The sequence below is a fragment of the Sinohyriopsis cumingii genome, chromosome 2, assembly GCF_028554795.1.
Source record: "Sinohyriopsis cumingii isolate HCF-2022 chromosome 2, ASM2855479v2, whole genome shotgun sequence".
Classification (NCBI taxonomy): domain Eukaryota; kingdom Metazoa; phylum Mollusca; class Bivalvia; order Unionida; family Unionidae; genus Sinohyriopsis; species Sinohyriopsis cumingii.
The window spans coordinates 78,724,610-78,749,392 of NC_142962.1; the positions used below are offsets into that span (position 1 = coordinate 78,724,610).

A 24,783-nucleotide genomic window follows, 5' to 3' on the forward strand; every position below is an offset into this window, starting at 1 on the left:
TCGTGAGAGAACCGTTTTCGAAAATGGAGTTTCACCGTAACTTTTCCTTTGGTGAATGGAATATTTTGTCCCAGATCTCCTTTTATAGCAATGTTGACCGTGTCCAAATACGACTTGCTGACAGGCAAATAGTGAGGATGTACAAATTCGCGGTGAACGTGGTAAGTGTTTCCACCTTCCTCGTCAGTGACCGTGGCAGAATCCACTTTGAAAGGAATGACACGCAGTAACGGCACAGAGGTGTGTCCCACCACGTTATACTCCACCACATCGGAGTACACAAACATCAAATTCAGTCCTTGGTTCAGTTCTACCGGGGCACGAAATAACTTGCTAAAAGACTCGTTGTCGTAAATGACTGGCAATTCGTTTTTCTTCATCATGGCCATTCTCATGTCCATGTCTCCGCCCAACATGTCAAACAATTCAGGACAAAATAAAATGGACACGATTTTACTCCCGTCAAATTTCATCAAGAAGTGACGAACTGTTTTGTGGTATTCCATGGTGACACTTTTTTTGACACTTTCCAAAGCTTTCAGAAACACGACGTTAAACCTGGAGGCTATGGTGCTCACCAAATGTTGACCACTAAAATAGTAGCCTGGGGGAACGAACAAGTGATAGGTGGTGTACTTTTGATTTTTTGTGCCAGGGGTTTTCTTGTCATATTTGCCATGGGTATCCAAGTACTGTTGCAATTGTTCGTCATAAACTTCCACATCAAAAAAATTTTGATTGGGAAGGACATTGAGGACTTGGGTCGGGTGAATGATTTCTACTAAAGCCACTTCCCAATGGGCTTCGTGATCTAATGGGATGGTCTGGGGTAATTTGGCCGTGTAACAGCACAACGTGTTCTTGGGAAACACCTCCATGGAACTGTCACTGGGTAAGGTTAAGTAAAATTGGTTTTGGTGACTCATAATTCCAGAGTTCTGTGGCTGTCCGAGGGGTTCCTGGACGTCAGAGGCGTGTCTCCGCTCAAAATGGGTTTATTGTTGTTGTTGGAGTGGTGACTGGCACTGGCACTGGACATAAGGTTCCCGTAGTTCCCGTTCGAGAAGAATTTCAGGGAGGGATTGGGAAGCAGGTAACCGATGCAACTGCTCAATAAAATGGTCCACAATTGTTTGTCTCCTTGTTGCAAACTCAAATTGGCAATGGCTGCCCCGATGACACAATACACTACGAAGGTTTGGCAGAAAAAGACGATTTGCGTTTAAGGCACACGTTCTCCACACCACACCCACAAGGGTTGTTTTTGTAAATCTTGCAGAGAAGAACTAGGTGAAGGAGTGGTCGACGTAGCTGCGTCTGTGTGAAAGGGCATGATGGTCACTTCTTTTTATAGTCGATGACTTGCGAAGCGTCGATCCAAGAATCAAAACTGGGTCGATATCGTTTCCAACGTGCTTTGACTTCTTTGACACGTCGTTTGCCCACTTTACGGGTTCTGCGTTCGAGAATGCTTTCGATGTCGTACACGTCGTCTTCTTTTTGGTGACACGTTGTAACTCGGGTAAGTAAAACGTTCCTTTGAGCACTTCTCCGTTCATGTCTTCCAATTTATAGACGGCAGGATGACAGCCATGCACTCGTCCAGTGACACGAAACAATTCGGTCGTCCAGTTAGGTAAGTAACCTTTGTCGAAAGTGCGTTTGGTTTTGCCAATGCGTACCCAATCTCCTACGGCCAACACTCCACTTTTCTTGGGGACAGCCGTCGTCGGGGACGTACCAAACAGGCGCTCAAACACCAACATTTCGTACTCGGGAGTCACTTCTTGCGGGGCACGTCCGATGCTTCGATGGTTGTACGCTTGCACCAGGTGCGGTAAGATGTCGATGTACTTCAGAGTGTGGTGATGCGTAAAATATTTCCACATGCGTTCTTTCAAAGTGCGTTGAAAACGTTCCACGATGCTGGCTTTGGTTTCGGGATTCTCGGTGGTAAAAAAATGAATGTCACGTTTCTTTAATTCTTTTTGGAAAGCTTGGTTCAGAAATTCGGTACCTTTGTCCGTTTGCCATCGAAGAGGGTGACGACCACTTTGTTTCAACACTCGTTGCAGGGCTCGCACTAACTCGCTGCTCGATTTGGAAGTCAAGGGTACGACCCAGGCAAATTTGGAAAAGACGTCGATGACACAAAACAAATATTTGTAGCCACGATTGTAGCTGGCCAAATGAGAGACATCGGCTAAATCGGCTTGCCATTGATGATCGATGCCTTCCACTCTGGTGCGACTTCTGGAAAACTTGCGTCGAATGGGTTTGTGTAAAGTGTAGGTAGCTTGTTCCTGTAACCATCGTTGCACTTGAGGTAAACGGAGACTTTTCAGTCGCATTTTGGCAGCACGATACAATTTTTGAACTCCTGTGTAACGTGCAGGATGCGAGGGATCGTAGTAAATGCTGGCTAACACTTTTTCCATTTTGTGTTTGTGTGTTAATAAGGCACCCACACTTGGAAGATGCTACTCTTTTTCTCTTGGGGTACTTTCTTGGATTGCAATGCTTTGCGTGTGCGACCAGCAATAGGTGTCGCAGAGGAGGATGTCGGAACAGGGGATATCGGTTCTTGTTTCACTTCTGTCTTCACTTCTGTCTTCACCTTCTTTTTCTCTTGTGATGAAGAAGGGGTGGTCATCATCTTTTTAATCGATCCAATTCTGGAGGTAGGTGGTGTTGTTAACTTGCGTACTTTTTCTGGTGGAGTTTGAAACCCTTCTTCCTCTTCTTCTTTTTCTGTCTTGGTCACTGGTACTGGTGGTGGTACTGGTGATGGTGCTGGACTTTTCATCAAGGTCTTAAAATCTTTCAGAGTGGGTAGAGCTGTTTCGTCTAAAGCTTTCTGGTGAAAGAGTTGTAGTCGTTGCAAGAGTTGACCGTACTTTTGCGATTTTTCTGTTTCGGACAAATCTTGGCAATCCATCAAGGACTGCAATTCGTGTTGTAACTGGGACATTTCGCTCAAATGGGGATTAGGAGGTAAATGCGGGGTGCGTTGTTCTTGCCAACGATGGTATTCCATCCATCGTTTGAAAGGCACTAAAGCTAGTTTTCGTCCTTCCATAGGGTTGTCAAGGGTCGATTCTGAGATTTTGGGACTTCAGAGGGCCTTTTTATCTTGATCCCATCAGTCCTCCCAACATGGTTCCCAAGACTCCTTTCAGCAATGGGCCTAACAAGAGGGGTAAAATGCCTCCACGTTGGACTAACATCTTCTTCTTTTGACGAAGGGGAATTTTCTTTTGAACCATTTGGCGAAGAACGTGACGATGTTTGCCTGAGCATTGTTTCTGGTGTTTGGACAAAGGGATCGTACCTTTCAACACGTTCAAACAACATTCGCACACGGTATCGATGACCTCTTTGGAAGCTGATTGAATGAGTTTTTTTCGTAGGGGTGGAGAAGCTTTGGACAGGACAGATAACATGTCCCCATGTTTGACTAAACGTGGAGGCAGTCCTTTTCTTTTCTTTCCTTGGGGTTGTTTAGAAGAGGGATGTTTTCTGGAGGGTGACATCTTCAGGAGCACCAAAACACTGATACCCTACTCGGTCACACACCTTTTTTATACTGGAACGCGTCGCCACTGATTGTCTTTACGTCGTATCAACTTGAGGGCAGGCATGACACGTCGTGCAGGGGTACGTAACGGACTAAATCGAGCCAGTTCTTGCTTGGACAAATCCAGTAAACTTTGTAACATGCCCGATCTTTCTTGTTCTTTGATTTTGGGAAGGTACTTTGTGAGCAGCGGCCACTGCCACTAAATTGGAGGGTCCTGCCACTGGGGAAGTTCTTGGGGTCATCAACGGAGAAGTGGATGAACTTGAGGCTGCCGGAGACGCTGTCACCGCCATGGCATGTCGTGGTTTGCGAGTGTAAGGTTGCGTCCTGGCCGAAGTGCCTCTCTTGCGACTAGTTTTCTTCTGTGGTCTTTTCTTTTTCTGGGGACTTTTTCTCTGTTTCTTTTTCTGGGGGCTTCTTTTCTTTTTCCGGGGTGGTGTCTGGTAAGAGGAGGGTCTCGCCACTGGAGAAGTTTTCCTTGGGGACCTGGTCTTTTTCTTCTTCTTGGAGCTTCGTTTGACTTTTTTCTTGGGGAGAACTTTGGGGGCATTAGGATCCCATCTTAAGAGAGAGCGAATGATGACCCCTCCTAGAGTACCGCTCCCTCCAGGTTTCAAAATGATTTGTCTTTTGGTTTGAGTGTCGATGCGGGGATCGGCCAGTTGGGTCAAAGCGACTTTGTTTCGATCAAAAAAGCGTTTGGTTTGATGAGGAATCTGAATGATCCCTTGTAGTAATTGACGTGCTGTCACCGTGAACCATCGTAAGACTTCTTTGAGACTAGCTTCTAAAACACGAGCTCGTGTTTGTGGATTTTTTTCTCGACTGATGCCATACAAGGCACGAATCAATTTGACGGGAAGATGAGACTGAAGGGACGTCATGTTGACGTTGTGTGAGACAGACGAAAAGTGTCTGAGGTTTTTATAGATTTTTTTTTGTGGAATGAAGTTAAGTCGAGGACGGAGACGTGTACAGGACAGGCCCTCCGTCTTGGCACCAGTGGTGAAACAAGTGGGTACGAAATCGCAAATCCTCGGGGGTCGTAGGTTTCAAATCGACGGGCAAATAGGCGTGTGGAGTTTGAGTGGCATCGTCGTACGCCTGAGTCAGCCAAGGCGTTCCTAACTGTTTGGCTAAGACTTGCACTTGCGATTTATCTCGAGGGCTTGTAAACAAGACCACGTAATGCGCATTGAGACTGATGGTGCGATGGGCTTTACTTTGTTGAAACAAATTTTGAGTGATGTAAACGACACTGGCATTACGATGATGCCCTTTGCGCGTGAACCACATTTTAATTTCTTCTTCGTCTTCTCCTAACATGTCGAAAATGACCAAATGGGTTTGACGGGAGTCAGAGACGATGCCGTCGTCTTCTTTAGGAATGCCTTCCACAAACACGATGAAATCGCCTTGACTTTCTCGCAAGAGGCTGTACGCCGATTGCCACTCTTTGTAACACCACACGATGCGCTGAGGTGCTCGATCGATCAAATGATGTTTATGTTCGATCAAGCGTTTGACGAATTCGGTTTTGCCTGAACCGCTAGGTCCAGCAATGAGCATGTTAAAGGGATGGCGAAGATACAAAGCCTCCCAACTGGCACGATCTAAGTGTTCGTCGATGACTTTGACAGTAGAGGAAGAGGGAGCAGAGACAGCAGAGGTAGCCATAGTGTTAGGAATGTCACTTGTGACACGAAAACAGACAAGACAAGAGTTTATATACTTTTTTCAGGACACTTTTATTGAATGTTTTAAACATGAACACGAAAGACACAAATACATAAAAGCCAAAGGCTTAAGCACAGGCACATGATAACCATCAACGTGGAATAAACACAAGTGTCTGTACAACATGTTTTGGGTAATGTTATGACCAGTTCTGTAGGGGGTAAGGTCACACAAGTGTCCTCCCGAAAGGGTCTTTCAGGCATGTCCACGACAGTCCTGTCCTGGGTGACGGGTTCTTCTGGCACTGTCACTAACACAGGTTGAAAAGTAACATTTTTCCTTGAACAACTCTCGTGCATACTGGGCCAGTTCATGGGTCCAAGCCTCAAAACCCCCTTTTTTCCAGTCACGGACATCTGTCCAATGGGGGTGTAAGTCACAAGCTACACACACATCGTCATACACGTCTTCGGTAGCTAAAAGTTGACGAATCTTTTTTTCCCGTAGAGGTCGAGAAGTATCCAGATGAAAACGCAAGGCTTTGAGCAAAAGGAATCTTTCGTGACCATTTAAGGCCATTGGGGTGGTAAGTACTGTTCGTAAAGAGTCCGATTCGGGTGGTAAACGAAATCCCAGAAAACAAGTCACTAAGACACACAACACTTGTTGACGACCCAAATTGAATGGATACAGTTCTTGTAATAATCGATGGTAATGATCCACGGTTTGAATATGGTCATTGAGTTCCTTCCACGGAATCTGTTCAATTACATGTGACATAAGCCGTGGCATTGATTCCTGATTTTATAGTCTCTTTATTTCGGAAGCAATAAAGGTACTTTCTAACTAGACATCTTCGTTCTCCAGTAGGGAATCTAAATCTTGCATACTGTAACCGAAACGTCAGAGTTTGTCTAGATATTTCGTCTTCCGCTAAGCAGATTCCACGTAAAATATGTTGGTAATCCTTTAACTCGTCTTCCTCAATACGTTGCACTAGGTGAATCTCGAAGTAACCAAAATTACGAACGTTTAGTTCATTCACTAACTGAAAGTGTTCAACAAGGTCTGACCACTGAAACAATTTCTGACGAATCAATCCTCTTATACCATTCAGGTACCAGTGGTTAAAGATCTGGTGACGTAACGGATGCAACTGTTCTTTACGTTTCACTTGTATTTTGACCAGCTCTCGGTAAATGCGTTCTCTCAACTCCACAGGCAAAGCACGAATGTTCTCTTGTAAAGTATCCATGAATAGGTCAGTCCGTACAATTCACAATCTTCTCCTAGAGTAAAAGTAATCCACATAGTGAGTAATTTCTGACCACTGCCATTCAGGGTAACGTCCAAGAATGTCATTGAACTCTTTTGATGTAAACGGTCTAGAGTAATACAATAAGACGAATGCACACTTGACCCAGAGAAATCTAACACACTGGTTGACGTTTTTCACTTTCCTCTTATGAATTTCTCGGCACAAACGTTCTACAGTCACCCATTGAGATTTCACTCTGGCAAACCCCTGCCAAACTTCCTTGTAAATCTTCTCTTGCAGTTCTTTAGGTAATGATTCAATATCGTTTTTGAAATGAAGTTTAAATACCGGTCTCGGTGATGTCCAACATTTGATTCCTAGCCAATCTGGTTTCTTCTTCGTCAACGACATGGTAAGTTACTTCAATGTCTCGGTCCCACTAAGGGTAAGTAATGACAATTCGGTGACCAACGAGCATGTTCTAGGTAGGCCGAATCTTGCGGTTCCCAGTGGTGAAGTGACACACCGCAACTGAAGCACTTGACTTTATCTCCTTCGCCCAAGTAGAAAAATCCGGCTCTGGCTAATTCTTCGGGGGTCGGGCCTCCCAGATACTTAGGCCATTTTCCTTTGAACGATTGAAGACGATTTTCAAAGTCGCAGTATTCCGACAAACGCACAGGAAACGAATATTCGTCTTTCACAGGTTCGTTTCGATGAGGGTTGGGTGACAAGAACAGGAGTTGGATGACATCCGTAGGGAGGTAGACGTGAAGGTGAACATTCCCCTTTAAAACGAAACCCAGTAAAATGTCCAAGAGGACGAGCGGCATCACTTTCGCATCCCTCAGGTTTGACACGCACAGCATCACTTTCCATGATGGGGTAGTGAGAACAAAGTTCCCATGATGCTTTACGGCATCCCTAAGGTCACAACGTACAGCATCGTACGTATCGCAAGGCTCACAATCGCATTCCACTTCCGAAGCCTCACACTTGAATTGTGCCTTTCTAAACAACTTGTTTTGTGTTTCTCTGAAAGTATTCATCTTGTTCGCTCGGTCTTGGTAGTCACAATGAACTATCGATCTTGCCTAGGGTTCCTTTTTATATACAGACCAATACCGACGTGTCCATACGGTAAGGTGAAATGATTGGGAAGTCGAACTCGCTTCTGGTACACGATTTGATAGACTTTTTCCAAGGGCTGACTGACGATGTGGTGAGTGGGTAAACGTACAATCTTGTTCGGTTGATAGGTGGTTACTTTAAAGTTTCCATCCTCTCCCGATTGCAAGGCTTCTTTCAATACCCCAAAGTTGACCACTCGACTGGTACGATAATTCAGAGTCAGTCCTTTCACTTTGCACGTCGTGTGCACTTCTCCTTGTTTGTCCCGGTATTCGTAGCCGTAATTTTTGGGACCGCCACTGACGAAACTTAGAATCTTGTCGTCGGGATGCTCGTTTGTCCAGGTCCTAAACGGTCTCCTTCGATGTCAGGGTGCTGTTGACTCGGGTGATGGATGTAAATGCAACTGTCCGTGTCAAAGTACAGGACGCGTTCCCCTAACAGTTCTAAAGCTTCGTACAATTTTAAGCGAGCATGAGCTGTCACATAAGCCGCAATGATGACATTTCCAAAAGGGTCGTCTTGTACAAAGTCCAGATCTTCTTCGTAATTGACTAAGATCAAATCCTCGCGAACGACGTCCACGTGTTTCATGAATTTGGTTTTGTCGTGAATCATCTGGAAGTAGCGGGAAGGTTCTGTCAAATACTCCGTCTTGGGTAAACACGGACGTTGTGCCATTTTACCCCACAAGCAATTTAACATCACTTTGGCAAACGATCGCCTGCCTTCGTTTTTCTCGATGTGATCTAAAGAGATGCCTTCTTGTGCCCGGTATTTCTCTTTGAATTTTATTTGGTCTTCGGGAGTGTGACACCAGGAAGGATAGCCACTGGCTTCTTGCTTCAATTTCAATAAGGCATCCACGTAGTCGGCGAAAATGCCTTTCTGAGTGGGGTCACCCTTGTGATATTGTTGTGTCTTGGGAAAGTGACAAATTTCGTACACTTCTAACAGTTGATATCCCATGTCAAGAGCTTTGAACAATTCTACGCTGACCCAGGTTCCCGTCAAAGCCCGTTCTTCCTGGGTGTGCTGACAAGGCTGATCATGGTTGCACGTTTCGGCACAAGTACGGCACAAAGGAAACATCAGTTTGCCTTGGCAATGGTGAGGTAAGACGGGATGGTACAAGTCCTTGGGAGGCAAAACTTTGCACTTGATCAAGCCTTCGTATTGTCGAATGTTTTTCAGGTCGATGTATTCCGTGAACAATTGTGGGTGCCCTGCAGGAAAGCGACAATATTTGCACACGTAGGGATACAGCGAACACACGTCCAAGTATTTGATTTCTTCTCCTTTCTCTTCGTCGGCTTGGTACAGCAAACAGGTGGCATTGGTCCTTCCTCCGTACAAACTATCCCTCGGGTTCAGGGAGTCCATGAACTGGTAACTTTCCACGAGGTGTTTAAATTCGGGATCAGTTTTCAAACGGTGATCGTATTCGTGTTCCCACATTTCCACCACTTGGTATCCTTCCTGTTCTAACTTTAGGCGTCGCTGACAAGTGGCCTGGTACAAGTCTTCCATGGTTCGTTGTAAAAACTGATTTTTAGTGTCACGGTCAGGGTAACAGACAGGACATCCGTGAAATAAGCAACCGTTAAACTCGTACACGATCTTGGGGTTTTCTAAGTCCCAGCCATCGACCGAATGCGTTCCAATTGTCTTTTCGCCCCCTCCGTTGCGGGCATGCTGAATCCATTTGTCTTCCTTGTCGCACAAGTAATGTAACCAGCGCAGGGCTTTGACCGAGTATTGACGTTTGACATAGTGGGTCGTTTGAGGACTGATGACAGCCACGGTGTTTTCAGGCATGAATCGTTGCCGGTACAATAAGGAACACGCTTTGGCAATGGTGCAAGCTTCTTTCAAAGGATCGACCCCTCCGTGTTCCATGAACAGTTCTCGAAATTTTCCACAGCAACGTCGTAAAATGTCCACGTCGGAACGACAATACTTTAACATTTCTTCCTGAAAGTCGAAAGGGTCCGAGGTGTGAGCCTGGTACCAAGCGTAGAAAGCTTCTCGTTGTTCGGTACGCATGTTGTCAGGGTCGTAATAGTGAGCCTCAGGTAAATGGGGTAGAACGGCGTGTTGATTGGCTTCCGTATTGAAAAAGTGCGGAAAGTACCCTTTAGCCATTTCTGTCATTCCAAACGTTTTAGGCATTCGACTCAAAGGCATGGCTAAGTAACTCATCGAATCTTTAAACTGCACTTGTCCCACTTGCATGAAAATGATTTTGGCTCCGTTCAAAGTGACTTTAGGACGTTCGGTGCCTTGTTCCGTATAGTATCTCAAAAGAAACTGTCCATCGTATCCGGAGAAATTGTGAGCCATCACTGTGGCATGACAATGACAATCTCCGTAACGTTCGATGTCCTCTTGGCTCCACGTCTTGTCGATGGGGTCTAAAACCCATTGGGCGAAATCGGCTAACGTGTTCGGTCCCCGAAAGATTTTTTCACGCCCTCCGGGAATCTTGCTGCAGTGAGGGCAATGACTGAAGATAGGTTCTTGAATGCACTTCTCGCACGCTCGATGAGCCACGCAGAAATTAGGAATGTGAATGCCGGTCTCTTGCATGCATTCGAAATCGAAAAAGATGAAATTGCCTTTCTTCTTGTGTCCATCCTCTTTCTCTGGTTGGGGTTGGTATTTTTGCACGTAGCATTGGTGTTCCAAGTCCACGATGTGGTGACAAATGTGACATTTTTTCTTTCCTGAACATACGTGTGCCTTGGCATTATTGGTACGTATGCCTTGTCCACACGTAGGGCACAATCTCAGGAGTTGACAAGCACATTTCTGTTGTGAACCTTGCGTCTTCAGATGTTGTTGGTAACAGGCAGGGCTGACAAACGTGAGCAGACAAGCAGGACAATGCAATGGTTTTTGCCCTTCGCTCAGACAGGGTGGAGAGGCCAAACATCCTGAGCATTTCGATCCGCAATGCTTGTGTTGCTCTCGATTTTTATAGCCATAGTCACATTTCTCACAGTAATAACTGCATCCCAGGAATGGTATCGAAATGGTCATCGTGATGATAAAGGTGAATGTATTTTCCGTCTTAAAGTCTTTCCCTTGAAACAACAGAGGTCCGCGCACTTCTTGAGGGTGCACTTTCAAGGTGTAGAATGGAGCTAGGACATCTTGCAATTTTTGCATTTCAGGAATGCCGCAGGGTGTGTCTTTGGACAGGCCAGCTTGTTGTAACAGGAGTTCTGCTTCACTTCGTTGTTTGGCTCGGTCCGATTGTTGAATGTTCTTTCAGGCTCTTTTCCATTCTGTCGTGTCGTTCTTGTTGGCATAGGTTCGTCCCACGACGATGGCTCGGGCTAAACACATCTGGTCTTGAGAATTGTGAATTTGGACGAGACTCTTTTTGGTGCTGCGAAGGTCGTTCACCAATAACACCTTACTGCGTTGCCCGGTCCCTTGAGGAGGAGAGACGTGGGTCATGTCGAGTGTGGCTTTTCCATCGGTGATGTCAAACTGGTCATTAGATTGTTGCACGTGTTGAATCTTGTCCATGACTTTGGAAGCGGTCAATTCTGCAGGGGTGCTAAACTCGATCCAAACAGGGGATTTCAAACCGTCGTGTTGTATGGAGAGTCTCAAGCGATCGTCTTCTTTGGGTTGACATTGTCGCTTGAGTGTGGTGAGCAAAGAATCCCACACCCCGGTGATGAACACTTCTGCTTTCTCTAACGGTACTTCAGACTTGAAATCTTTAAACTTCACCGTGTATTTGTAAGCCGTGGTTCTAAATTTTCTAGAGGAGCGCTTTTCCGTCTCTCGAATGGAATAGTACTTTTCAGGGTTAACTAAGGGTGGTGAACTTTGTTTAGAGGGTTTGGATTCTGGTTCACTCATGTCCTCTTCAAAATCACTGGCATGAATTTGTGCCAAGACTTCAGCCCTGGTACGAGGCGATAGATCACGTTTCTGCCTCTTACTTTCTTCTTCTTTCTTCTCAAATGAATTGGATCGTTTCATCTTGAGTGAAAAACGTCAAATGACTAAAATTTAAACAGCATGGACTAATTTATAGTCATGGCAGACCAGCGTATATAAAAGGGTGTGTGTCTTGTCCTTTCACTATTCATTTCACTCTCTAACCGAGCACAACGATGGAAGAGACTAGCCAAATCGAACGTTTCATCAGAGCTTTGCGAGGGGTCATTAGAAAATTTTCTTCAGACCAGCCTTCGGACTACTCTCCTTCTTTTCGAGATAAAAGTGAAGATACTTGCTATATCTGTCAGAAGAAAGGGCATTGGTCTTCAGAGTGTCCAGACCGTCAAAAAAGAAAAACAGGGGTTAAAAGAGACAAAAGTCAAGATATCTGTTAGTATTGTCAAGAAAAAGGACATTGGTCTCCAGATTGCCCAAAAAAGAAACAAAAGGAGTCCGAAGAAGAGAGGGATTCTTCAGAGGAAGAAGAAGAGAAGGAAGATAGCAGACAGGTGAAGAAAAAGAAACAGGAGAAGAAAAGAAGAAGGGAAGAAAGTGAGGAGGAAGAGGAGGAAAAGACTGTCACGGTGAAGAAATTTAAAAAACAGAGAGACTAAACAGTGAGACAGAAGAAGTGAATGTACTTTTTAAAGTGCTCTGTTGTGAATTGTGAATTGGATTGTAACTATTGATACAAGAATAAATTAGGTATAAAAAGGTAAGTGTCTTTGAGTTTTGATTTTTAAATAAGAAGCTACACTCACGCACTCATATACACGTACTATAGGGGTAATTTTTTTTTTTTTTTAAGTTATTGGCAATTGAAAGTCTATCTCTTTTCGAGAGACGTGGGTGGCCCTGAAAAGGGCCTTTGGGTTTTGGTGTAGGGGTGAGTTTAAGCAATCAACTTTAACTGTCTTAAGCCTTTGCCACGGCCGAGGCCTACTTCTGATGATGATGATTGGGTTGAAATCACTAAGGGTGGTACGGTAGGCTTAGTCACAGGGTTGGCGTGTTTAGCTCGGGAAGGTCGTATTCTCTTCGGTCGTGATAAAGAAGTCTGATACATTTGTTTCAGACTTCTTAACTCCGCTAAAATGTCTAACAGTACCGTGACCGTTTGACTTTCACCCTCTTGTTTCTTTGCTGCTTCTTCTTCTTGTTTTTTTCTTACCTCTTCTTGCTGTTGTTGCTGTAGGAGAAAAGCTTGTTCTGCTTCCTTTTGTCGCTGTATAAATTTCTCCAATTCTTCTTTCTGTCTCTGTCTAAAATTCTCCACGTGCGATAATGAAGAAGGAGACGAAGGTTCCGGAACAAATTCTTGCGAGGTAAGAAAATCCACAAAATCCCAATTTACCTCTTCCGAAAGTAAGTCCGGGTTCCCTTGTGTAGTCTCCACTGCTGGTGCACCCCAATGGATCGTTTTCTGAGTTTCCGTCATGTTGAATTACTGTCGCATGGATTGACAGCGCACAGGCGCTAGCGAATCTATATAGACCACGTGACGTCACAGACTGTTCTCTTCGGATTGGATGCGAGCTGACTGAATTTTGTAACGCGTGTTTGGATTAGTCAATGAACTCAATCCGTTTCAATCCTTCCTCTACCTATAAATAAGCGCAGTTCACTGCATTGATTTACCTGTTCTCGTCGCCTCAGCATGTGGACTGACGTTGAATCTTCCACCCTTGTGTCAACAATGATGTTCAGGACGGACATACCCATGTATGTCCGATCCAACTGGACAGTTGTCCATAGGACCGCCAGCAACCTATGGATACGTAGGATTTATGTGGAGAGGCAAGGATGCCTCAAAAGAGTCCTGATTTACGGTCCTACAGTGAGACGAAGCCTAAGGACAAGAAGAAGTCACAGATGCCCTTTATGTTAAGGGCATATATAAACCCAAAGGCCCTTTTCAGGGCCACTCCAATTTCTCGAAAAGAGATCAACTTTTAATTGCCAACCCCCTTTTTTATTTTATTTTTTTTATTTTTAAAAAAAAAAAAAATAGAGACCCTCGCTGTTTCAATTTTACATAGACCCTATATAGTCCCAGGGGTTTTTGTCCATGTTAAATTTACATAGACCCTGTACAGGCCCAGGGGGGTGTTAATGTTAAATTTACATAGACCCTATAGTGCCGGTCCTGTATTCCCCATGTTAAATTACATAGACCCTATAGTGCCGGGCTAGTTTTCCCCATGTTAAATTTACATAGACCCTATAGTGCCGGGACCCTGTTTTTAATGGTAAGTCCCATAGACCCTGAATCGCCCCACTTAACTACTTGCTTTAAACACATGATTGGCTGTATCATGCAAGCAAATGGTAGCTAAAGGGGCTTTTCCAAGGTCACATCAGTGCAACTGACGTGGGCTGACGTCGGTAGGTATCAAACCATTGTCCCTTGGTTCATAAGTCTGACGTTGGTATACCAACGGAACAGCTCGTGGCTTCCATGTTAACTGTGTTACATGTAAATAAATTTGTTGTCAATGCGATGCTAATAAATTCAATAACTGACAGATTCTAAACTGCAAAAAATGCAGTAGTGTGTAAAAAGTTGATAATGATAACATTCAGTATGAAAACTATAACAATCTCTCTCTCTCTCTCTCTCTCTCTCTCTCTCTCTCTCTCTCTCTCTCTCTCTATATATATATATATATATATATATATATATGAAATATTAATATAAGAAATATACACATGTCAAAGTTTTTTACATATAAGCTTAAAAATAACGATAAAAACACATACTAAAATAAAAATGCTCCTTAATGAGAACACCCTTCAACAGTGACAAACTTTTAGTTTAAGCGGACATACATTCGTACGGACAAATGTCACGATACAGTAAACTTGTCTCAGCTGATACATTTATATAAATTGCACCTACTCATACAAAATTACTTGTAAGGATAGCTTTTCTTCATTTCATGGTCGTTTTAAAACATTATGCAAAAAGACACCTACCATTGAAAAACAAATTTTTAAAGTTCTTTAGGTGTCCCTTTTAGGCAGGTTTCATTGTTCTTAGCCCTTTCACAATTGTGATGTGCATTACAATTTTATTTAATTAAATTTAATTTCAATAAAATTTTATTAGAATGTTTTGTGTTAGTACAGAGTTAATGGCGGTTTGACTTTTTACATATTTACTTTGACTAGTTCACTTAAGAAACCATATAACATATGTTACGTACTAAATGTATCATTGCCACTCCCTTGTGGGCTGTGTCGTATTGTATGGTGAATAATATGACTTTGTCATCGCCTCTGGTAGTATATCATACCGAAAATCACAGACCAGTTCCCAAGGGAGAAAGCATTTATACGACTTGATTACCTTCCTTCATATTTATCCATTCTATTCTAGTTATCCTCTAGCGAACTGCAAAAACTACAAGCGACATATTTTCGGGGTTTAATTTTTGGAGAGAACAAACGTAATCTTACCATCCAGACCATAACATAAGACAAGACACCTATCCAAAGGACAGAAACGAAGAACGTGGCAAAAAACCACTTTTCCCAGCTGAAAATATGAAGAGAAAAAAAGCTTTATCAGCTTGAAATTGCACTACTACCCCCTCTCAATTATAACATGTACATTTTATTTGACTTCCTGAATGTATGAATTCATAGTGTAACCTTAGTTAAGACCATGATAAAAAACGAGATGCAACCTTTTTGAGTTACGGTAATTAATCAACAGGAAGACATAACTAGAATGGTGTTCGTTAAACTGCACCAAAAAAGTCTATAAAGGTTACAAAATGAAAAGGACAAATTGCTTTATTGGCATGCATATCTCAGAAAGTCTTACATATGCATACAAAGATGCCTATCAAATTTCGTCTATCAAAATAATTTTGCACAGCTGTGCCAACAAGGTTCTAACCATATATGTCAATGCCCAAATGTTCAATAATTTGTGAAAATAATAATAATAATAATAATAATAATAATAATAATAATAATAATAATAATAATAACAACAAAACTTGCTTTAGTGGCATGAAAATCTAATCAAACCGTCTATATATTGATACATAAATTCCATCCAAGTTTTTCCTCTATATCAAGTAGCTGTGAAAATTTTACTAACGACCTCCTCATGATCACGACGGATGGACATATGGTCATATGGATAGACGGTCATATGGACAGACGGTCATATGGATAGATGGTCATATGGACAGACAGTCATATGGACAGACAGTCATATGGTCATATGGACAGATGGTCATATGGATAGACGGTCATATGGTTAGACGGTCATATGGACAGTTATATGGATAGACGGTCATATGGACAGACGGTCATATGGACAGATGGTCATATGGATAGACGGTCATATGGACATACGGTCATATGGACAGACGGTCATATGGATAGACGGTCATATGGACAGACGGTCATATGGATAGACGGTCATATGGATAGACAAGACCAAATCAGGACGTACCTGTTGCTTGTTATGGGGCATAAAAACAACACAAAAAAATCATTAAACACATAATTGAAGTCAAACAAGCAAATATACACACAGGTCAAGAGATATATCTTTAAGTAAACTGATAAATGTACAGATATAGAGACAAAACAAAACATGTTCTTGTAATACATGCATACCGTTCTTTTCTACAATCCGGTATCGTATAATAGAAGAGTGTTCGAACTGGATAGCACAGAGCCCACGTGAAGAAATTATAATAGCCATCATCTGAAATTTAAAGCAATAAAATAACCTCAAACTGTACAAATCTTCACCAGCTGTTTTTTTTTATTATAAAAAATGACCTAGAAATGTATTTGTGACTACACGTCGCACAGCACTCGTCCTATTCAGCATATTTAATAAAGAAACCTCATTTTTTAAAACAAGAGCCTTTATTGATTATAAACTTATTTTAGAAGTTCGTTTATTCATTTCCATGGACAGCATATACAGTAATGAACATCTATTGCCATGAAAATGGTGTATAGAAATTTTCGTAATAAAAGCTTGATGAGTTTTATTCATCTATGCCAAGCATTTAAATTCGGAGTCCATCTTTACAAGAATACAGCAAATAGCAATTACTTTTTGAAATTGTTGTAGACATGTCCACAAAACTTTAAGAGTTCATTGTCAACCCACAAACATAACAACAACATAAAATCGCTTAAAATTTGCAGTTTACGTATGTTCTGTTTCTCCATTCTCAGTCTGCTTGTTAATTAACTTGTCTGTCCATCTAATTTTCTGCATAGACTAGTTCGACGACAGCATCATAAACTTTTGAAGACATAAAAGTTCAATAGCGGCTAAAATGGATTCAAGATTAAATGTTGGTGAAATACTCCTATTATAAAAATGTTAGTTCTCAGACTATCTTACGAATCAACCCATCCTTCTTCCCATTTCACTCTCCATTCATCAATTTATACCCAAATGACAAGTGATTTTGAGTCTGATGTATTATAAAATACAAAAATGATGAAATTGCTTTAGACTGTGATTATTGAAATTAATGACAATATCAAATATAAAATTATGGGACTAGTTCATTTGGTAAAAGGTCTTTTAGTGGTCAATTTATATGATGTCATTCACAGCTTGTATATCCAAGACTACCATTAATTTTTCCATCATCAGATTTTGCATACACAATAAAGACCTTGATGAATGATACATTGTTTTTGGATCAGAACTTTTTAAAAAAATGAAAATGTACTAAAAATCGAACAGACACAGAGAGAATGGATATCGTATGTGTATGAAAGAGAGAGAGAGAGTATTACTTATTAAAAGGAACACTGTGCTTATTTGTACCGTTCAAGTTATTAGATCTGACTTATTTACCAAGTCTATCAATTAAAAATATTTGTTTCTAAAATAATGTCCAATTTAGCACACATTTTTTTCTTTCTTTCTTTTTTTAAAATAAGGATACCCATTTGTGATGAATAGGATTATTTAAATAGCCTCGCTGATGAAATATATCCAAAAATATTTTCATTTATCAAATGAGAATATCCTTAATTTCAACAGCATATTACCAAATGATGGCTTCGTTCTCCAAGCATCAAAGTTTTCACCTTCTTGCGTCATACTACACCTGGAATAAAGGTACAATAATACTAATAATAATAATAATAATAATAATAATAATAATAATAATAATAATAATAATAGTAGTAGTAGTAGTAGAAGTAGTAACATCATTATCATCATCATCATCAGCAGCAGCAGCAGCAGCAACAACAACCACCACCACCATCATCATCATCATCATCATCAAATATGATGAAATATCAGCATCATTATCAATGCTGCTACTACTACTAGCTGTCGAAATGGTAGTAGTGATATTAGTAATAGCAGTAGTAATAGTAGAAGGAGACGATGAAGAAGAGGTCAGTTGTAGGTGTCTAAATGTAGGTCCAGTATTTTCAGGCCTAACCGTTTCTTTCTGCCATTTTTCTAGGCATCGGTCTGTTTCAGAAAATAACAACAAAAACAATCGATAAATATAAAGGCAACACGTTTGAAAGAAGACACTTGGTACATGTGAACTAGGAATACATTGATCAGCGATCCTTGGATAGTTAATATGAACCGAATTTTCTTCTGCACGATGTGCTCGAGAAACAAATAACTTTTTTGAAGAACAAAAAGTTTAACGACATGGTTTGCAGCCTGTTAACGTTATGTAAACATGTGCGAGTGTGAGACCAGGCCAAGGTATGAAATAAAGTCAAGCGAGCAACCGACGTAATTCAAATGTCTGCTCACTGCTTAATAGCCATACAGAAAATGACACAGTAGCACAGATACATGAGAGACATGTGATGTAGAAAAAGACAGGAATACAGACACATGAGAGACATGTGATGTACAAAATGACACAGTAGTACAGATACATGAAAGTCATGTGATGTAGAAAATGACAGTAGTACAGATACATGAGAGACCTGTGCTGCAGAAAATGACAGTAGTACAGATACATGAGAGACATGTGATGTAGAAAATGACACAGTAGTACAGATAAATGAGGGACCTGTGATGTAAAAAATGACACAGTAGCACAGCTGCATGAGAGACTTGTGCTGTAGAAAATGACACAGTAGTACAGATACATGAGATACATGTGATGTACAAAATAACATTAGTACACATGCATGAGAGACCTGTGCTGTAGAAAATGACAGTAGTACAGATACATGAGATACATGTGATGTTCAAAATAACAGTAGCACAGATGCATGAGAGACCTGTGCTGTAGAAAATGACAGTAGTACAGATACATGAGGGACATGTGATGTACAAAATAACACAGTAGTACAAATGCATGAGAGACTTGTGCTGTAGAAAATGACAGTAGTACAGATACATGAGATACATGTGATGTAGAAAATGACACAGTAGTACAGATGCATGAGAGACTTGTGATGTAGAAAATGACACAGTAGTACAAATGCATGAGAGACTTGTGATGTAGAAAATGACACAGTAGTACAGATGCATGAGAGACTTGTGATGTAGAAAATGACACAGTAGTACAGATGCATGAGAGACTTGTGATGTAGAAAATGACAGTAGTACAGATGCATGAGAGACTTGTGATGTAGAAAATGACACAGTAGTACAGATGCATGAGAGACTTGTGATGTAGAAAATGACACAGTAGTACAGATGCATGAGAGACTTCTGATGTAGAAAATGACACAGTAGTACAGATGCATGAGAGACTTGTGATGTAGAAAATGACACAGTAGTACAGATGCATGAGAGACTTGTGATGTAGAAAATGACACAGTAGTACAGATGCATGAGAGACTTCTGATGTGGAAAATGACACAGTAGTACATATGCATGAGAGACCTGTGATGTAGAAAATGACATACAGCTCTTACTATAATATTGTTCATTAACTGCATAATCACCTGGGACAAATACCACTCATAAAAACGGGATTATAGTTTCTTCATGAAGGATTTGCTGGTAGATAAATCTTGGGACCCTGCTCATGCAACCGGCAGAAAGGTGTGATGCCGTTTCACTTTGAAATGAAACAGCAGCCTCTCATTTTGGCGTGATTTGAAAATATGAAACAGCGATAGCGAAGCCACAAAATTTGATGACCCTGAGTATACACTGATTAACAGTAAACATGAGAGCTTATAATTGTTGTACTGATCATGGTACAGCTTGTCTATCCAATGCAAGCAGGAGAGCCCACAACCAGAATTTGCCATTCAAACTACCCAGTTTCGTTGATTCTACCGAAATGTCAGTTCTCACTGAGCTCTGTATCTGAATGAGTGATTCAGTGTAGTATGTGAAAATGTGTGCTTTAGTATAGTAAATGTTATCTTGCTAAATTTCTTTGCTATGTTTAGCTATGTTAAGGCGAGCGAAGCAGTTGAAGGTATTCAAATGAATGGCAGGACATGGATAAGATATTGTTCTATTTTTCAGATCTAAAATTCATTTGTCTATTGTAAAGTATCAGAGCATCCAAAATGCATTGAGCCTTTGCTGCAGTAGAAACAAAATAATGTGTTAAACAATGTTCACCTCTATCCAGCGTAAATGAAAATGGCCTTCCTTGTATAAATAAATCGAACCTTTATTTACTATATCTTCACATTTCATGTAGCTTGTTGTTTTTTTTCTCTCTGTCTATTAATTCCTCCAGTGTAAGACCATATTAATCTAGCTGATAGGACACTCTTTACACCTGTTGTATTTAGTATTTTATATTTCGTTTTTTCATCTTAGATATTCTCTGTTGCGTTTATAACATTTAGGGAACTCATCTTTGACACACGTTACCCGGTGGAACGCCTGGACTGTGAATTAAAATTTCTTCCCGTGTTACCTATTTTAATTAAGTTTGTGGCAATTCTTTTTGTAACTTAAGGTTTTATAGAACTGATAAGATTACATATGTTAAGAACGTTATTCTGAAAACAAATATGTAGTTGGTGGTGAAGCTGACATGATTTCTGTACCTTCTTTGTACAAGAGTGAGAGAAGTTCAAAATGTCATCAGCAATGTTTCAATGCTCAACTGATTTTCACTACCTTTTATTTTGTTTAAAATCTCACAGAATGTTTGTAGTCATTTACATTATATCTGTATTTCCGAGTTTTTGAGATGTAGCTGGAATCAACTTCATATTTTCGAAATTTAAAGTCTTTCCAGTTCGTCTGTAATTTTATTTATACCCTGTTACCACATGATAGTTGCTTTATCATGTTGTTATGTTTATGGTTTTATTATTTGCAGGTGGTTTACCTGATTGTAATTTCTTTATCTCACCGCTGGTTTCGAGACCAATATAGATTTTGTATGATTTGCTCATTTGAACTCATTCTACACGCCACATTTTTTAAACATCTATTTCATTAAAGAAACTCGTGATCTTTGAAGAAAAACAACGCTGTTATTCATGTTTCAGTTCAAATTTATGTCAACATTTTTAATTACTATGTTTGATTCTGTAACAACTAATTCATGTGCAGTGTCATCATGTGCTGTTTAAATAAAACTTAATTTTCTACCAATTCTGTCACTGTTTTTGTTTAAACGTTGTAAGATATCTTTGATATATTTACCAGATGTTTGAGTTATGCTGAGAATTAAGTGAAATACACATTTAGTGTATTTACACCAAGTCCTTCAACACACTACATATTATAATCATCTTAAATATAATCTGTAAATCGATATCTTTTCTAAAACATTTGAGCATATTTATTTGATGCTTGAAATCATAAACTCGGTACAAATAATTTTTTGAATGTTATTCGTAAACACAGCTAACGTGGTTTTTCTTTTAACTCGTCCAAACGGTTAAACAGACATTCTCTTTGACTTTGTACTACATATTATAATCATCTTAAATATAATCTGTAAATCGATATCTTTTCTAAAACATTTGAGCATATTTATTTGATGCTTGAAATCATAAACTCGGTACAAATAATTTTTTGAATGTTATTCGTAAACACAGCTAACGTGGTTTTTGTTTTAGCTCGTCCAAACGGTTAAACAGACATTCTCTTTGACTTTGTACTCTCAAGAAATACTTTTAACACTTCTCTCCAGAGTTTGGAATTCAATACAATGTAGGTGTATGATATTATTTTCTTCAAATCAAGTTATTATTGTGTTTTACGACATCGTTTATTACGTATATGCATTATCATTTCTTCTTTACCAATACGTGAGAGTTTAGAGTGTACACTGATAAATACTGTACACTATCCAACATACTGTACGCTGTTTATTTTCGCTTTAAACTAATTTACCAGCATGCAATTTTCAAGTCAAATTAATCTACCTTTTTCTATATGATTTTTCCACTATGCAATTTCAAGTTCTTTTATACAGAAACTGACATTTAAGCTCTGCTGAGTTTTGAACCACAAACCTTTTGCAGTGAAATTTTATGCTCTATGCATATGCCTAGCGGTCAATATAAGCTATGTAACACGTACTGTAGGATTAAATGTTCATAGCTGTGTAGTTGTGGAAGTGTAAATTTGACTATAGCACTCAGAAAGTAAATTAAGCCAAATCATGCCACCTTATAATAAGGGCTTTCGATGACTGAGGCAGAGACGTTATGTGGGGTGAAATAAATTGAAGAACGTGAAGAGAACTGCCCTGCCACGTACCATTTCACGGACCAGCATTTTGAACACAGGTCACATAGGTGCAGTGAGCGCGTGCCACTGTCCGGACTTTTATAAAGGTTAGTTTAGGCGGAACATTTGTATCTGTTCTCTGAATACAATGCAACGGTTGTTTACTGATGGAAAACGTGCCTTGTTAGTGTCAAGCGTCCGACTCGGATGCGAGAGGTCGTGGGTTCCATCCCCGGCCGATTCATACCAAAGACTTACAAAAATGGTACTAACATCTGCCTCGCTTGTCGCTCAGCATTAAGAGGTTAGTGTTAGGTCTGGTCGGCCTGGTGTCAGGATAATGTGACTGTGGGGTACATCATACTACATGTCTGCGGCATGATGCCCCAGTGCTATAAAATGTCACAATGCATACATCGTAGCGATATGAATGAAAAATTGTTAAAGCTACGTTAAAAATCCAAATCACACCCACACCCACCCACCCACCCACACCCACACACATAGTTCATTCCTACAAAGTATTAATTGTCTCAGAATCATTATTACTGGCATACGTACCAATTTTGGATTTTTTCATAACTTTTTCTTTCTAGAAGTTTTATTCTTTGTGACAATACCGCGGGTTCGGATCCTGGGCGAGTCATAGCAAAGATATAAAAATGGCAATAGCTGCTGCCTCACTTTGCGTTCATCATTAAGAGGTTAGTGCTCGGACTGGTCGACCTGGTGTCAGGATAATGTGACTGGGTAGGACATGATGTTACATGTCTGTGGCATGATGCCCCAGTGCTAAACATCACTATATACTGCCACACTGCAAACATCGTAGCGATATAATTAAAAATTTGTTACAGCGCGTTAAAAATCCAAAATCACACACACACACACACACACACACACACACACACATTCCTTGTGTATGAATCCCTGGTCAATGATGTCGACGAGCACATGCTGCAGGTGCATTGTTTTGTTTAGGGAATTGATCATTTAACAAATCGATAAGGTTTTTTAGAATAAACACTTCTAAAAACAGATTTAAACGATAATCTCATTATTGTGTTTGCGTATATCAAATTCAATGTGTGTAAATTCGATGAGAACTGACTGTAACGGGCAAAAGAACATAAACTTTCCTGCTCAAAATATATTTTTCCTTAACCTAACCCATGCACTTTCTGTACTGTATGCCTAGTTTATGAGTAGCATAGTACTGCATGTCCTTAATGCAAGTCGGGGGTGGGGGTGGGCTGGATAAAAGAGTGGTCTAAGGCGCTGCCTTTTACAGATCATTTACATTGCACCTCTGTCCGCATGGGTTCGAGTCTCGACCCTACCAACGTGGATTTGTGAGAAAGCTTTGCTTGTAGTTTCTCGTGGGTAGGTGATTCTTCTCGTGGATCTTCATGGGTTCCGGATCACTGCCATCTCACCTCTGTCTGCGTGGGTTCGAGTCCAAGGCTCGGCTAGCGTGGGTACGTGGGAAAGCCTGCCAGTAGCTTCTCGTGGGTCGGTGGTTCTTCCCTGGGTTTTCCAGGGTTCTTCCTCCACCAGTTATACTGGCCGCCATGTATAGCCTATCTAGTGCTGAAAAATGGCGTTAAACCATTGAACAACAAAAAAATCTTCCACCAAATATACTGTCCCCTGTGTATAGCCAGCCTATCATGTGCTGACAAATGGCTTTGAACCCGCAAAACAAACCATTAATGCAATTCAGTTTCAGGTGCAGAAAAGGTAAATAATTCTATATGTACAAACCTTAGTGGGGTCAGCCTTGATACTGTGATTGGAACTCCTTTACGGAGAGCACCTTTTGACATTTCAAATAAAGATAACAAGGAATAAAACAAGAATTAGTAAATGTATGAATTTTCTTTTTGAAATTTCTTATGTAATTACTTATTAGATAAATAACAGTATACTAAAACTTTGCTTCAAGCCGCGGACAGGATTTGTGGGCCCTTGGAAAAATTCTCCGGTAGGCCCCTATAAATTACAAATTGCGACGGCTGTGAACCCCATGACCTCCGAGCATTTCCCTAGTTTTCTTATCCTGTCCGCGGCCCTACTTTGCTCCTCTTTGTGGATTTCGATAAAAAGTGACAAGAAAAGGATTTAATAGAAGTAAAGCAGACTTTGTTCTTTTAGAAGACCACCAACATTGATCACAGGCACAGAGCAAGCCTATGCCAATAAAACAGCGAGACGCACAACGTGGATTACGAGTGTAGAAAACACAGGCGGGTTATCCCAATTAAACAGAGAGTTTCTTTCTTAACGTGACTGCAGAATTGTGAAAAAAACCTCAGAACTTAATACTGTTTTTAAATACTTTTCTTTTGTTATCTCTGACAAACTTTACGTTGCTATTTCTTCTGAACAAAATCATATATGACAGCAGACACACTAGCATGACGACCTATACAAGAATGCATATAACACCGACTAACATCATTTTTTGATAATTCGTGCTGTGAGGGAATATGGGGTCATTTATGCAGGCAAGGCGATGGGTGCCGT

General features: G+C 40.7%; 1 protein-coding gene across 2 annotated transcripts in view; it reads right to left on the reverse strand.

Moving 5' to 3' along the window:
- Positions 1–24,783, reverse strand: part of LOC149805246 (sodium/potassium/calcium exchanger 4-like) — a 92,025-nt gene that overhangs the window by 11,480 nt on the left and 55,762 nt on the right. For both annotated transcript variants that reach the window (XM_089948853.1, XM_089948861.1), the window contains 3 exons: positions 17,658–17,716; positions 16,248–16,338; positions 15,069–15,147 (listed from right to left, as the gene is read on the reverse strand). In XM_089948853.1, coding sequence (XP_089804979.1) covers positions 15,069–15,147; positions 16,248–16,338; positions 17,658–17,716 — 229 coding nt within the window. The remainder of the gene's footprint in view (positions 1–15,068; positions 15,148–16,247; positions 16,339–17,657; positions 17,717–24,783) is intronic.